Here is a 13,320-nt window from a genome sequence, read left to right on the forward strand (position 1 = left end):
CAATACTGTGCAAAGCAGTCAAAGCAAAGGGTGGCTACTTTGAAGAATCTTAAATACAATATATTTTACATTAATCCATTTTATGTCAGTTTTGTCACCATTATTCTACGATGACGAAAATAGTAAAAATAAAAACCCTTGGTGTCCAAACCTGATTGGTACTAACATGTCCACTTTACCATTTCTCTGCTCAGCAGGGCTATTGAGTTCAAACTTTGACCCTCCACCCACTCCAGTCAAATGTATGTGCAGCAAAGTAAAGTCTAGTATCAGAGGTACTGGCAGCTGTGGTAGGAATCTGGTTTGCATGTTAGTGCTGTCTAGTTTGTTGGGTCCTTTTGAATACATCTACATCTTAAAGCTGCAATGTGAAAGCATGTCTAAAAAGCAGTAGAGCGTTCCCATTCGTGTTTCATTTGAGTCTATAGACCAGGGTCAAACAATACTTTTCAGTTATTGAAGGTGGTGTCACAGCAGTTAAGATTCTACAATGATTCTCTATACTGCTTATTGTCACAAATAAAATTATGCGAACTACTAGCAAGCAGGTAATGGCAGAACGATTTTTGCATATTACACCTTTATAACATGAACATGTCTGATTCACATGTCAGCAGTAAGCCAACAAGCTATACTGAAGCATTTTACAATTACTGTAGGTAGGTCTTATAAAATGCATCACATGCTGGTCTAAAAAGCATCTTAGAAATACATCACTGCACAAGGAATGACAAACTTCCCTCAACTTTAACAGCCATTTTATTTAGTCACGCCTCAAAGCCTTTGAACGCCATCTAGTGGATCAGTGATGTAGGATGACATTTAACATCCAGTCTGACAGCACCCAGACAGGAATAGCATTGCAACATTACATTGAAAAATGCCACAAAATATACAGTAGAGACCAAACCAAAAACAAATCTTTATTCCATATTCTTTCACTGGAAAGATTAAATATAACTTTACAGGATGACAGGGAATTGTTGCATGTGACATTATAAATCAAGTGCTTCTTCTACACAAGCCTCCATTTCTTTGTGTCTCTCCCACCTCCCCTCACAGTTAAAGATGAACTTATGCGAGATCCTTGGCCATCTGTGCAGCCTTCTCAACCACCTCCTCGATGGGTCCAACCATGTAGAAAGCCTGCTCGGGCAGGGCATCGTACTCACCTGGAGGGAAAGAATGAACATACGCTCTAATCAGAATGGCACACCGACAACACCAAGGAAAGTCATCAGTTTAAAGATCGACTGAAGTGTTGCCACGAGCAGAACTGCAGATATTGCAATTAGCGAGATGCAAGACTACGCCCATGGATTAGATTGTTACGTGGGAGCCACGGCACCAAAACAGCCGAGTTTAACCTCGTGCTTCAACACTCTTAGTTGCAGAAATTGACCCACTAAGCTGCTTACTTCACACACTTACATCATATCGCAGAGTCCATCTTTAAACCTAATCACAAGTACTACGTACCATTTAGAATGCTCTGGAAGCCACTGATGGTCTCCTTGAGTGGCACCAGCTTGCCAGCATGACCGGTGAATACCTCCGCCACCTGGAAGGGCTGGGACAGGAAACGCTGGATCTTGCGGGCGCGAGAGACAATCAGCTTGTCCTCCTCAGACAACTCATCCATACCCAGGATGGCAATGATATCCTGCAGGGACTTGTAGTCCTGAGAGGGGAGAGTTGTAGGCATAATGTTAGGGGCAAGGTCGGTCATTCATTAGAAGCTGTGTAGTGCCGCTTTCCATGTCTAGCTTGTGAAGTGTGTAACAGTTGCTTTTAAGCATTTTACACCATTGTTATTGGGCTGTCTGCATGCCACATGTTGATTGTCCTGTTGCTCTGCATGTGCTTACTGCTCATTGTCATGGTAATGGTTTAATAACCTGCCCAGGGTGTGCAGTTGATAATTTGCCAGATGGCTAAATCCAGCACTTTGACCAAAACATTGATTAATGTGCACTGTGCCTAAAAATAAACTCAAAGGGCGGGGTGACTGACACACTAGGGGGGCTTAAGACACTAACCTGGAGGATCTTCTGCACGCCACGAGCAACATCATAGTGCTCAGCGCCGACAATGTTGGGGTCCATGATACGGGAGGTGGAATCCAGGGGATCCACAGCAGGGTAGATACCCAGCTCAGCGATTGCACGGGACAGCACAGTGGTGGCATCCAAGTGAGCGAAGGTGGTGGCAGGGGCGGGATCAGTCAAATCGTCAGCCGGCACATAGATGGCCTTAGAGAAAACAGGTTGTTACATTCACAGGTAGCGTTTCAGTCTTGAAGCCATGTCAGACTATTGGGTGCTACAGACTGCCATGTTAGTGTGGTCCTCCAACAGGCCTATGCTGCTTGAACTCCAGCTTACCTGCACAGAGGTGATGGAACCCTTCTTGGTGGTGGTGATTCTCTCCTGCATGGTACCCATGTCAGTGGCCAGGGTGGGCTGGTAACCCACAGCGGAGGGGATACGACCCAGCAGGGCAGACACCTCGGAGCCAGCCTGGGTGAAACGGAAGATGTTATCGATGAAGAGCAGCACATCCTGACCCTCCTGGTCACGGAAATACTCTGCCACGGTCAGACCAGTCAGAGCCACACGGGCACGGGCGCCTGGGGGCTCGTTCATTTGTCCGTACACCAGCGCCACCTAGGGGTGTGAAGGAGAGGGCACAATTAGAAAACACATCTCGATCAAACCATAATAGAAACTAAAGGGGAAAGGCTGACGTGAACATCAAGTCAAGTGGGTAATGAGGGCAACTTTCCAGACTGGTGATATGCTACAATTTAACTTTTTGGGTGACAATTCAGAAATGTGAGTTACAGACCAGTCATTTTCATTGAAAGCAAGTCTAAGAAGCAGTAGATATGTTTTATGTGCTCCATTTCTATGCTTCCCGTTAAGTTTCTGCATCTTACTTTTGTACACCAGCGTCAAACAGCTAAAAATGTTTGTTATGGAAAACATATTTCATAGCAGTTTAGATGGTAACATGATTCTCTATGCTATCATGTCAAACTGAAAGACGGACTACTCGAATTTATACAGCCAGGAAACAGAGCGATTTCTGCATATTGCACGTTCAGTTTTGACATTTAACAGTGGGTTGTCTCTTTCCTGTGACTGACAACTTTAATACCATCAGTCTGCATAAGACTCCAAGCCAGGGGACAGGGTACTGCTAGGCTACATGGAATTGTTTTATGGTCATGCCACAGACCATTTTGCTCTTCGATTTTGAATTGTAACACTTCTTGAAGTATAAAAAAAATAACCTGTTGTGGTATAGGGGGCAGTATTTTCACGGCCGGATAAGAAACGAACCCGATTTAATCTGGTTACTACTCCTGCCCAGAAACTAGAATATGCATATAATTAGTAGATTTGGATAGAAAACACTAAAGTTTCTAAAACTGTTTGAACGGTGTCTGTGAGCATAACAGAACTCATATGGCAGGCCAAAACCTGAGAAGATTACATACAGGAAGTGCCCTGTCTGACAATTTGTTGTCCTTCTGTTGAAACTCTTATCGAAAATACAGCATCTGTGCTGTAACGTGACACTTTCTAAGGCTTCCATTGGCTCTAAAGCCGCCAGAAAGTGGAATGGGGTGTCTGCTGTCTCTGGGCAAAGTACAGCAGCTCTGTTTGTGAGTGGTCAGCCTGGGGACAGTGAGACTTCTCCATTTTTTTTTTCTTTCAGCCTTTGAATGAATACAACGTTGCCCAGTTGGAATATTATCACTATTTTACGAGAAAAGTAGCATAAAAATGTATTTTAAACAGCGTTTGACATGCTTCGAAGTACGGTAATGGGATATTTAGAATTCTTTTGTCACGAAATGCACTCGCGCGTCACCGTTTGAATAGTTACGTGAACACATGAACAAAACAGCGGTATTTGGATATAACTATGGATTATTTGGAACCAAAACAACACTTGTTGAAGTAGAAGTCCTGGGAGTGCATTCTGACGAAGAACAGCAAAGGTAATCCAATTTTTCTAATAGTAATTCTGAGTTTAGGTTGTCCCAAACTTGGTGGGTGTCAAATTAGTTAGCCGTGATGGCAGAACTATGTACTTAGAATATTGTAAAATGTGCTTTTGCCGAAAAGCTATTTTAAAATCGGACATAGCGATTGCATAAAGGAGTTCTGCATCTATAATTCTTAAAGTAATTGTTATGTATTCTGTCAAAGTTTATCGTGAGTAATTTAGTAAATTCACTGGAAGTGTTCGGTGGGTATGCTAGTTCTGAACATCACATACTAATGTAAAAAGCTGGTTTTTGATATAAATATGAACTTGATTGAACAAAACATGCATGTATTGTATAACAATGTCCTAGGAGTGTCATCTGATGAAGATCAAAGGTTAGTGCTGCATTTAGCTGTGGTTTGGGTTTATGTGACATATATGCTTGCTTGGAAAATGGCTGTGTGATTATTTGTGTCCATGTTCTCTCCTAACATAATCTAATGTTTTGCTTTCGCTGTAAAGCCTTTTGGAAAATCGGACAACGTGGTTCGATTCAGGAGAAGTGCATCTATAAAATAGTCCTGTTTGTGAACTTTGAATTATGACATTTTGTGGTTTTAAATTTGGCGCTCTGATTTGTCACTGGCTGTTGAATAGTGTGGGACGATTTCGTCCCACCCCCCCAGAGAGGTTTTTAGAGAGGAAAAATGTTGGCCTTATGCCATTAGGTTATACAAACGCATTGAAAAACTGATTGTTTAGTTTGGGACTGTCGCCATATACACACGTATTTGACTGGTATCAGGGGACCTTGAGATGAGTTTTGAGGCCTGTGGGCATCCTAGAGCAAAACATGTACGTGTTTGAGTCTCACCCTTAGAGGGGTCATACTAGTGCGTAGCCCAAACTGTTAAGACGCTACAGACATCAGATCTGCTGTACCAACTTCAGACAAGTTCCAAAACGCTTGCGGGGGGGGGGGGGGGGGGGGGGGGCTTAGAGCAAAACCATCGTGTTCATTAGAGTCTCATCTTTCCGTAGAGGGGTCATAATAGTTTAGGCCAAACCAGTCAGACACTACAGACAATTGTGAGAAGACCCATTTTCAGGATAGCTCATGGTCTGACCAACACCACTCTAGCTTTGCACCTTTCACTGCAGTTGCATTACATAGGCAGATTGATATCTAATGCAAAAAAAACAGATCTCTAGCTTAAACGGACAGATCATGGCGATATGTTTATGCTAATTAGATTCCCATGCGGGAGTTGACCTTAAGGTTGTTGTTTTTTTTAACTTAATCTTAAGGGTTAAATAGAGGCACCTGCTTATGACTGTCAAATGTGGCCAGTTGTTCACCTTGGAGGTGTCATCCTTCAGGTTGATGACACCCGACTCAATCATCTCGTGGTACAAGTCATTTCCCTCGCGGGTACGCTCTCCCACTCCGGCAAACACAGAGTAACCACCATGGGCCTTGGCCACATTGTTGATCAGCTCCATGATCAACACAGTCTTGCCCACACCAGCACCACCGAACAGACCTATGGAAAAGGACACAATTTGCTTTCATTAAACGTTAGCTAAATAATTGCAAAATGTGAAAGAATGTCAGTTCTCCAACATACCGATTTTGCCTCCCTTGGCATAGGGAGCCAGCAGATCTACCACCTTGATGCCAGTTACCAGGATCTCCTGCTCCACACTCATGTCAGTGAACTCTGGGGCCTCAGCGTGGATGGCGGCAGTCCTAAAAATACAAATATTAAAGATGAGACAATACTTGAATTGAACAAGCAATTTCCAATTGCTTATCATTCAGACAGACTCGATATGATTCTTTGAATGATGCATTACATTATTATTTTTTTTTAAACATACCTAAAAGTTGTGATTGCCATTTCTAAAACTATTATGAATCGGCTGATAGACAAAGTGCTTACTGCTTGGTGGAGATTGGCCCCCTCTCATCAATGGGCTCTCCAATGACATTCATGATTCTGCCTAGGGTCTCGGGACCCACTGGGATTCTGATGGGATCGCCAGTGTCCACAACCTTCTGTCCACGGACAAGACCTTCAGTACCATCCATGGCAATGGTACGCACAGTGTTCTCACCTGAAAGTCGACATAACAGCTTATTGAGGTGCAATTCAAATCAAATCTGAGCTGGACGTTACTGATTATGCGATGTTGGTACAATGCCACTTCAAACGATGGTTGCAGTTACACAATTACAATATTTTACCCAATTATAAGCAAAAGAGCCAATCTGATTGCTCAAAAGACCAAAAACACCAGGAATAAGCTACAAATTAGGCTGCCTCTAAACGCAGGCTAAATGACTTACCAAGATGCTGTGCCACCTCCAGAACTAGCCTGGACTCACGCCCAGCAACTTCCAGGGCATTGAGGATGGGTGGGAGGCCCTCATCGAACTGGACGTCGACGACGGCACCGATGACCGCTACGATCCTGCCATGGGCGAAGGCGGCAGCAGCAGCAGGTGCAGAGTAGTCTCTGCCTGTAAAAGTAAACCAATGTAAGCATGCATTGACCCAGAACCACATGACCTTGCAGTGAATGAACTATCAATAACACGCAGTGATGTCTGCTGACCATTGTCAAGCTAGTCTACAAAATGCAGAGAAATACATTTAATAATATCACCTGTGTTGCTAGTTACGTGCGCAAGAGCAAAGAACCAGACTCAATGTCAAGTATTTTCGGCCATGTTGTGTAGGATAATTACAGCTCAGCCATCAACTAAACGTCAGCTAGCTACCAAATCCATAGAAAACGACAAATGTCTAGGGAACCAAGTAACGTTAAGCTAAGGTGACAGTTGTATATTTCCAACTTGGCCTAATCAGTTAATGTTAGCTAGGTGACAGATGGATAGCATGCTAGTCACGTTAGCCAGACAACGTATGACGAAATGAAATTGGAAAATTGATACCTAGTTATAGCAAAACATTTAGAAATGAATTTCTACTCGTTACACGCGACTTGTCTAGTTAGTTTCAATGACAGTCATTCAATGTCAGTTAGCCAGCCACAGTACGTACTCGCTAGCGCGAACCTCCAAACCTCATGTCATGACATACTAAGGTCATTTCTATTTGCACAAAAATCATGCCACGCAGCTATATGTACTTGGGTCACATAGGACTATAGCAATTAAATGGAATACATTACATATGTTTCACGCTCAATATTAGATCAGTAGACGAAATTATAGATACAAAAAAAAGTGTGAGGCCTGCTACACTGAAGGAAGCCAACTTGTTGCTTTAGGCTAACTAGCAGTTAGCCTAATACCAGGTCCGCTCCGAACTGCGTTTTTTCCAATTAATTTGCTACCCCTGCAAAATTAAATGTGCTTGCAAAACTTACGTCCAAGGACAGATGGCGATCCTACAAGGGCCTTCAGGGGCTGGACCCCAGGCTTAAGTGCCTGGAGAGCCCCGGTGCAGCAGCGTCCCACAGCTCCTAACATTGTCAAAATGGCTGAAGGTGGAAAGAGACGAAACGACTTGCGCCTTTATAATGAATGCATGTGAGCTGAACTGAGCGTGCGCGCAACGTCAGGGACAAACTGAGCAGGCGCACTTCGTGACATCCGTCCAGCTGATTAGTATTGCATTGATATGACTGTCCTAAGCTACAAGCCTACTATACAATACATAGTGATTGTCTTTCAAACGTTACAAATGATTTATCATGTCAATGCCGCAAGAATAATCATGCACAGTGTTCTAACAACCCAGACAACAACAGATACAAACTCAAGGTCACTACAGAATTGAGATACTACATGGGAAAACACTGTGAGGATTCTGGAAGGATCTGGTGTAAATTATGTTTAACCAATAACAATTAGTCTGGAGTCATGTGTGCGTGCGTGCGTGTGTGTGTGTGTAGCATGTGAAGAGGGCACAACAACACATTTTCCCCCTCGGAGACTGAAAAGATTTGGCATGGGTCCCCAGATTTGGCATGGGTCCCCAGAAAGTTCTACAGCTGCACCATCAAGAGCATCCTGACCAGTTGCATCACCGCCTGGTATAGCAACTGCTCGGCATCTGACCGTAAGGCGCTACAGAGGGTAGTGCATACGGCCCAGTACATCACTGGGGCCAAGCTTCCTGCCATCCAGGACCTATATGCTAGGAGGTGTCAGAAGAAAGCCTGTTTTCTCTGCTACCACACAGCAAGCGGTACCGGAGCGCCAAGCATAGGACCAAAATGCTCCTTAACAGCTTCTACCCCCAAGCCATAAGACTGCTGAACAATTAATCAAATGGCCACCGGACTATTTACATTGACCCCCCCTCCCTCCATTTGTTTTGTACACTGCTGCTACTCGCTGTTTATTATCTATGCATAGTCACTTCACCCCTACCTACAGTCGTGGCCAAAAGTTTTGAGAATGACACAAATATACATTTTCACAAAGTTTGCTGCTTCAGTGTCTTTAGATATTTTTGTCAGATGTTACTATGGAATATTGAAGTATAATTACGAGCATTTCATAAGTGTCAAAGGCTTTTATTGACAATTACATGAAGTTGATGCAAAGAGTCAATATTTGCACTGGTGACCCTTCTTTTTCAAGACCTCTGCAATCCGCCCTGGCATGCTGTCAATTAACTTCTGGGCCACATCCTGACTGATGGCAGCCCATTCTTGCATAATCAACGCTTGGCGTTTGTCAGAATTTGTGTGTTTTTGTTTGTCTACCCGCCTCTTGAGGATTGACCACAAGTTCTCAATGGGATTAAGGTCTGGGGAGTTTTGTTCCTCGAGCCACTTAGTTATCACTTTTGCCTTATGGCAAGGAGCTCCATCATGCTGGAAAAGGCATTGTTCGTCACCAAACTGTTCCTGGATGGTTGGGAAAAGTTGCTCTCGAAGGATGTGTTGGTACCATTCTTTATTTATGGCTGTGTTCTTAGGCAAAATTGTGAGTGAGCCCACTCCCTTGGCTGAGAAGCAACCCCACACATGAATGGTATCAGGATGCTTTACTGTTGGCATGACACAGGACTGATGGTAGCGCTCACCGTGTCTTCTCCGGACAAGCTTTTTTCCGGATGCCCCAAAGAATCGGAAAGGGGATTCATCAGAGAAAATGACTTTACCCCAGGCCGGCAGGCGAATCCCTGTACCTTTTGCAGAATATCAGTCTGTCCCTGATGTTTTTCCTGGAGAGAAGTGGCTTCTTTGCTGCCCTTCTGACACCAGGCCATCCTCCAAAAGTCTTCGCCTCACTGTGCGTGCAGATGCACTCACACCTGCCTGCTGCCATTCCTGAGCAAACTCCGTACTGGTGGTGCCCTGATCCCGCAGCGGAATCAACTTTAGGAGACTGTCCTGGCGCTTGCTGGACTTTCTTGGGCGCCCTGAAGCCTTCTTCACAACAACTGAACCACTCTCCTTGAAGTTCTTGATGATCTGATAAATGTTTGATTTAGGTGCAGTTTTACTGGCAGCAATATCCTTGCCTGTGAAGACCTTTTTGTGCAAAGCAATGATGACGGCACCACCCTCCTTTTGAAGCTTCCAGTCTGTTATTCGAATTCAATCAGCATGACAGAGTGATCTCCAGCCTTGTCCTCGTCAACACTCACACCCGTGTTAACGGGAGAGTCACTGACATGATGTCAGCTGGTCCTTTTGTGGCAGGGCTGAAATGCAGTGGAAATGTTTTTGGGGGATTCAGTTCATTTGCATGGGAAAGAGGGACTTTGAAATTAATTTCAATTCATCTGATCACTCTTCATAGCATTCTGGAGTATATGCAAATTGCCATCAAACAAACTGAGGCAGCAGACTTTGTGAAAAATAATATATGTGTCATTCTCAAAACTTTTGGCCACGACTGTACATGTCCAAATTATTTTATTGTGTTACTTTTTATTATTTTTTACTTTAGTTTATTTGGTGAATATTTTCTTAACTCTTTCTTGAACTGCACTGTTGGTTAAGGGCTTGTAAGTAAGCATGTCACAGTAAGGTCTACACATGTTGTATTCGGGCGCATTTGACAAATAAAGTTTGATTTGATTTGAGTCTGCATAATGCAGCAAGTGAATATTCATTTTCCCAAAACACAGCAACACACACATACACAGCTCCACACCCCAGGCTGTGTTTAGAACAGTATGTGCACTGTGCACAAGCTCAATTTCAGCACGTACACTGTCTTTCCACTAGAGTGTGGGGCTGCACTAGAAATGTTGGTGCTTCCTCTCCATCCTCATCCTTGGCAGGTAGCCTAGTGGTTAGAGCGTTGGGCCAGTAACCGAAAGGTTGCTGGATTGAATCCCTGAGCTGACAAGGTAAAAATCTGTCGTTTTGCCCCTGAACACTGTTCCCCAGTAGGCCATCATTGTAAATAAGAATTTGTTCTTTGCTGACTTGCCGAGTCAAATTAAGGTGCTGACCTGTTGCACCCTCTACGACGACTGTGATAATTATCACTTGACCCTGCTGGTCGTCTATGAACGTTTGAACATCTTGGCCATGTACTGTTATAATCGCCACCCGGTACAGCCAGAAAAGGACTGGCCACCCCTCAGAGCCTGGTTCCTCTCTAGGTTACTTCCTAGGTTCCTGCCATTCTAGGGAGTTTTTCCTAGCCACCGTGCTTCTACATCTGCATTGCTTGCTGTTTGGGGTTTTAGGCTGGGTTTCTGTATAGCACTTTGTGACATCGGCTGATGTAAAAAGGGCTTTATTAATACATTTGATTGATTGATTGACATTTAAACAAATAATTTAAAGTCCTCTCTTTATTGTTGCAACGTGGAATTAAGTGGGATCGTGAATGCTACCACTCAGTGTTAGAATTCCATTATGGAATAGCTGGAATATCCTCTGTTATGGAAAGTGAAGAAGGCTACATGCCAACTTTGAAGGAGAGCCTTCGATATGGACTACATTACTATTTTTTAATATATAGATTTAAATTGTTTATTGACATTTTTAAACTGTTGATTATTGTGATGCAATGTTATTTATTTTCTGTATCGATTCATAATTCATTTAATCCATAACCTGCACTTTCTATCATCTCCAAACATTTCCTGTTAAATTGCATTGCTCATTGTATTGCCTAATTTGTGGGAGTGGCTAATCGGCACAGGAGCCTGCAATGTTTAATCAGGCCTGTGTTTTCTTGAAAAGGTGTTTCCAGACTGTGTGGAAGAGCCATTGGTTTTAGACACCAGCCACGTGCGTTTACTTTGTAAGTCTGCATTTTTAAAATTAGTACTTTTATTACAATTTATTTCTCAGTTCCTCTTTTAAGCCTTTTACATGACAAGGTTGTCACACCAACTTCCAAAATAAACATTCATCTGTCCTTAAATACGAAAATGGATGAACATTACTGAAGTACTGTGGTAATGATTTCCATGCCCCTGTCTCCTCAGGCTTTGTCTACACAGATGAGTCAGGGCTTTTCAACATTCTTAAGATGGTTTTGTCTGGTTAAGAAAGACATACACACTCTATACCTCAGTTTGTCGGGGCATGGGGACTCTACAAGAAGTCGAAAACGTTCCACAGGGATGCTGGCCCAATTTGACGCCAATGTTTCCCACAGTTGTCACATAATTGGCTGTTTGTCCTTTGGGTGGTGGACCATTCTTGATATAGACGTGAAACTGTTGAGCGTGAAAAACCCAGCAGGGTTGCAGTACTTGACACAAACCGGTGCGCCTGTTACCTACTACTCGTTCAAAGGCACTTCAATCTTTTGTCTTGCCCTTTCACACTCTGAGTGGCATACATACACAATCCATGTCTCAACTGTCACAAGGCTTAAAAATACTTATTTAAACTGTCTCCTCAACTTCATCTACACTGATTGAAGTGGATTTAACAGGTGACATCAATAAGGGATAATAACTTTCATCTGGATTCACCTGTCTATGTCATTGAAAGAGCAGGTGTTCATAATGTTTTGTACACTCAGCGTAAATAATTTTCAGTGGCCTTGTGCTTTCTATGCAGCTATCTATCTGGTATTTGGTATAACTGGTATCTATAAACTGATAATTAACCATTTGTAACCCTTTATAAATCATTTTCAGTATACCTGAAAGTGTTACTGAAATAAGCAGTCATACTTAGTTTCATGAGTACGTATAGGATCAGAAGACAGACATTGGACTAGATTGGATGCTACAACATCCAACTTTCCCTGTCAACCACAATTTATGTTTTCATATGTTTGCCACACCTCTCTGGAAATCCTTCACTGGCTGTTTCATGCTCTTCTTCACATGAATGTTCGTGGCGGTTTCAGCCGACACCTCGGTCATTCATCATAATGAGAGCAGCTTGTACTGCGATTCATGACAGTCCGTGACATGACAACTTTGATGGAAGACGATCTACAGGAGACCTTTGACCTTTCACAGACACGTTCTGGATTGGTTAGTGCTATCCGGGATTCTTGGGACATCCCTACACTAAGTCCTAACCTGCTAGGAAATCAAAGAGAACGCCAACTTTGTACAGATTGCAAGCACATTGTGAATTCCATTAAGTGTGTGTTGAGAATGTACAGAGATGCTTTAGATTAACCACCTGGCTGCTGGACTTAATGTCAAAATCATGTCATCAGTTATCAGGAAAAGGTGAATTGATGTCCTTGCCAAACCCCTTTTCAATTTACTGTACAGGTGTACATGCACCACACGATATGTACATCCCACTGGGAAAAGACGTCAGATCACCACGTTGTCATCAAGCATGAATTCAACTTGAAATTAACCAAACCGTGAAACATTATAGTTGCTTGATGCTTGAATTGAACTGAGCAGAGATCATTTTGGGCTGATCAGCACCATATAATAAGTGTCAGCGAGATCCTCACCATGTTTTATTTGTCTCACCATGAAAGGGGGAGGTATCTGAACCAGATTTGAGCAGGCCTATTTCTCACAATGGCATTTTTGAGTGGCAGCTCACCTCTGATTGCTTTCTGCCTCCAGGTTTGGAAAACTTTGGGCTATAAAAAAACATGCTGTCACCACCAAGTGCACAGCTGGAGCAGAGCTGCATGATTCTCTTTCTGGCGGCCAGAAGTCTGGCGGCCAGGGAAATGGGTTTGGATTATCACTACCTTTGCATATATTCCAGATTTGTTATCACACAGTGGAGTGAATCAAAAGTAAAAAAAAAATTGTTTTCCTATTTAAATATGCTAATCCATAAAGACAAGGTGAACGGGGTATTGTTAACTGAAAATGATTGTTGGAGTGCTAAATTCTCTGGAGGAGAAGCTACAGTTATTCTTTTAAACAT

General features: G+C 43.0%; 1 protein-coding gene across 1 annotated transcript; it reads right to left on the reverse strand.

Moving 5' to 3' along the window:
• Positions 1-741: 741 nt before the first annotated feature.
• LOC100196679 (ATP synthase F(1) complex catalytic subunit beta, mitochondrial) lies at positions 742-7,579 on the reverse strand. Its single transcript, XM_014151763.3, has 9 exons — positions 7,396-7,579; positions 6,350-6,523; positions 5,943-6,117; positions 5,628-5,749; positions 5,359-5,543; positions 2,385-2,666; positions 2,040-2,252; positions 1,480-1,681; positions 742-1,172 (listed from the first exon to the last, which is right to left on the reverse strand). Exons 1-9 carry the CDS (start codon positions 7,496-7,498, stop codon positions 1,075-1,077), a joined length of 1,554 nt encoding a protein of 517 aa, XP_014007238.1. The 5' UTR covers positions 7,499-7,579; the 3' UTR covers positions 742-1,074.
• Positions 7,580-13,320: the final 5,741 nt, after the last annotated feature.

The sequence above is a fragment of the Salmo salar genome, chromosome 17, assembly GCF_965601325.2.
Source record: "Salmo salar chromosome 17, fSalSal1, whole genome shotgun sequence".
Lineage (NCBI taxonomy): Eukaryota > Metazoa > Chordata > Actinopteri > Salmoniformes > Salmonidae > Salmo > Salmo salar.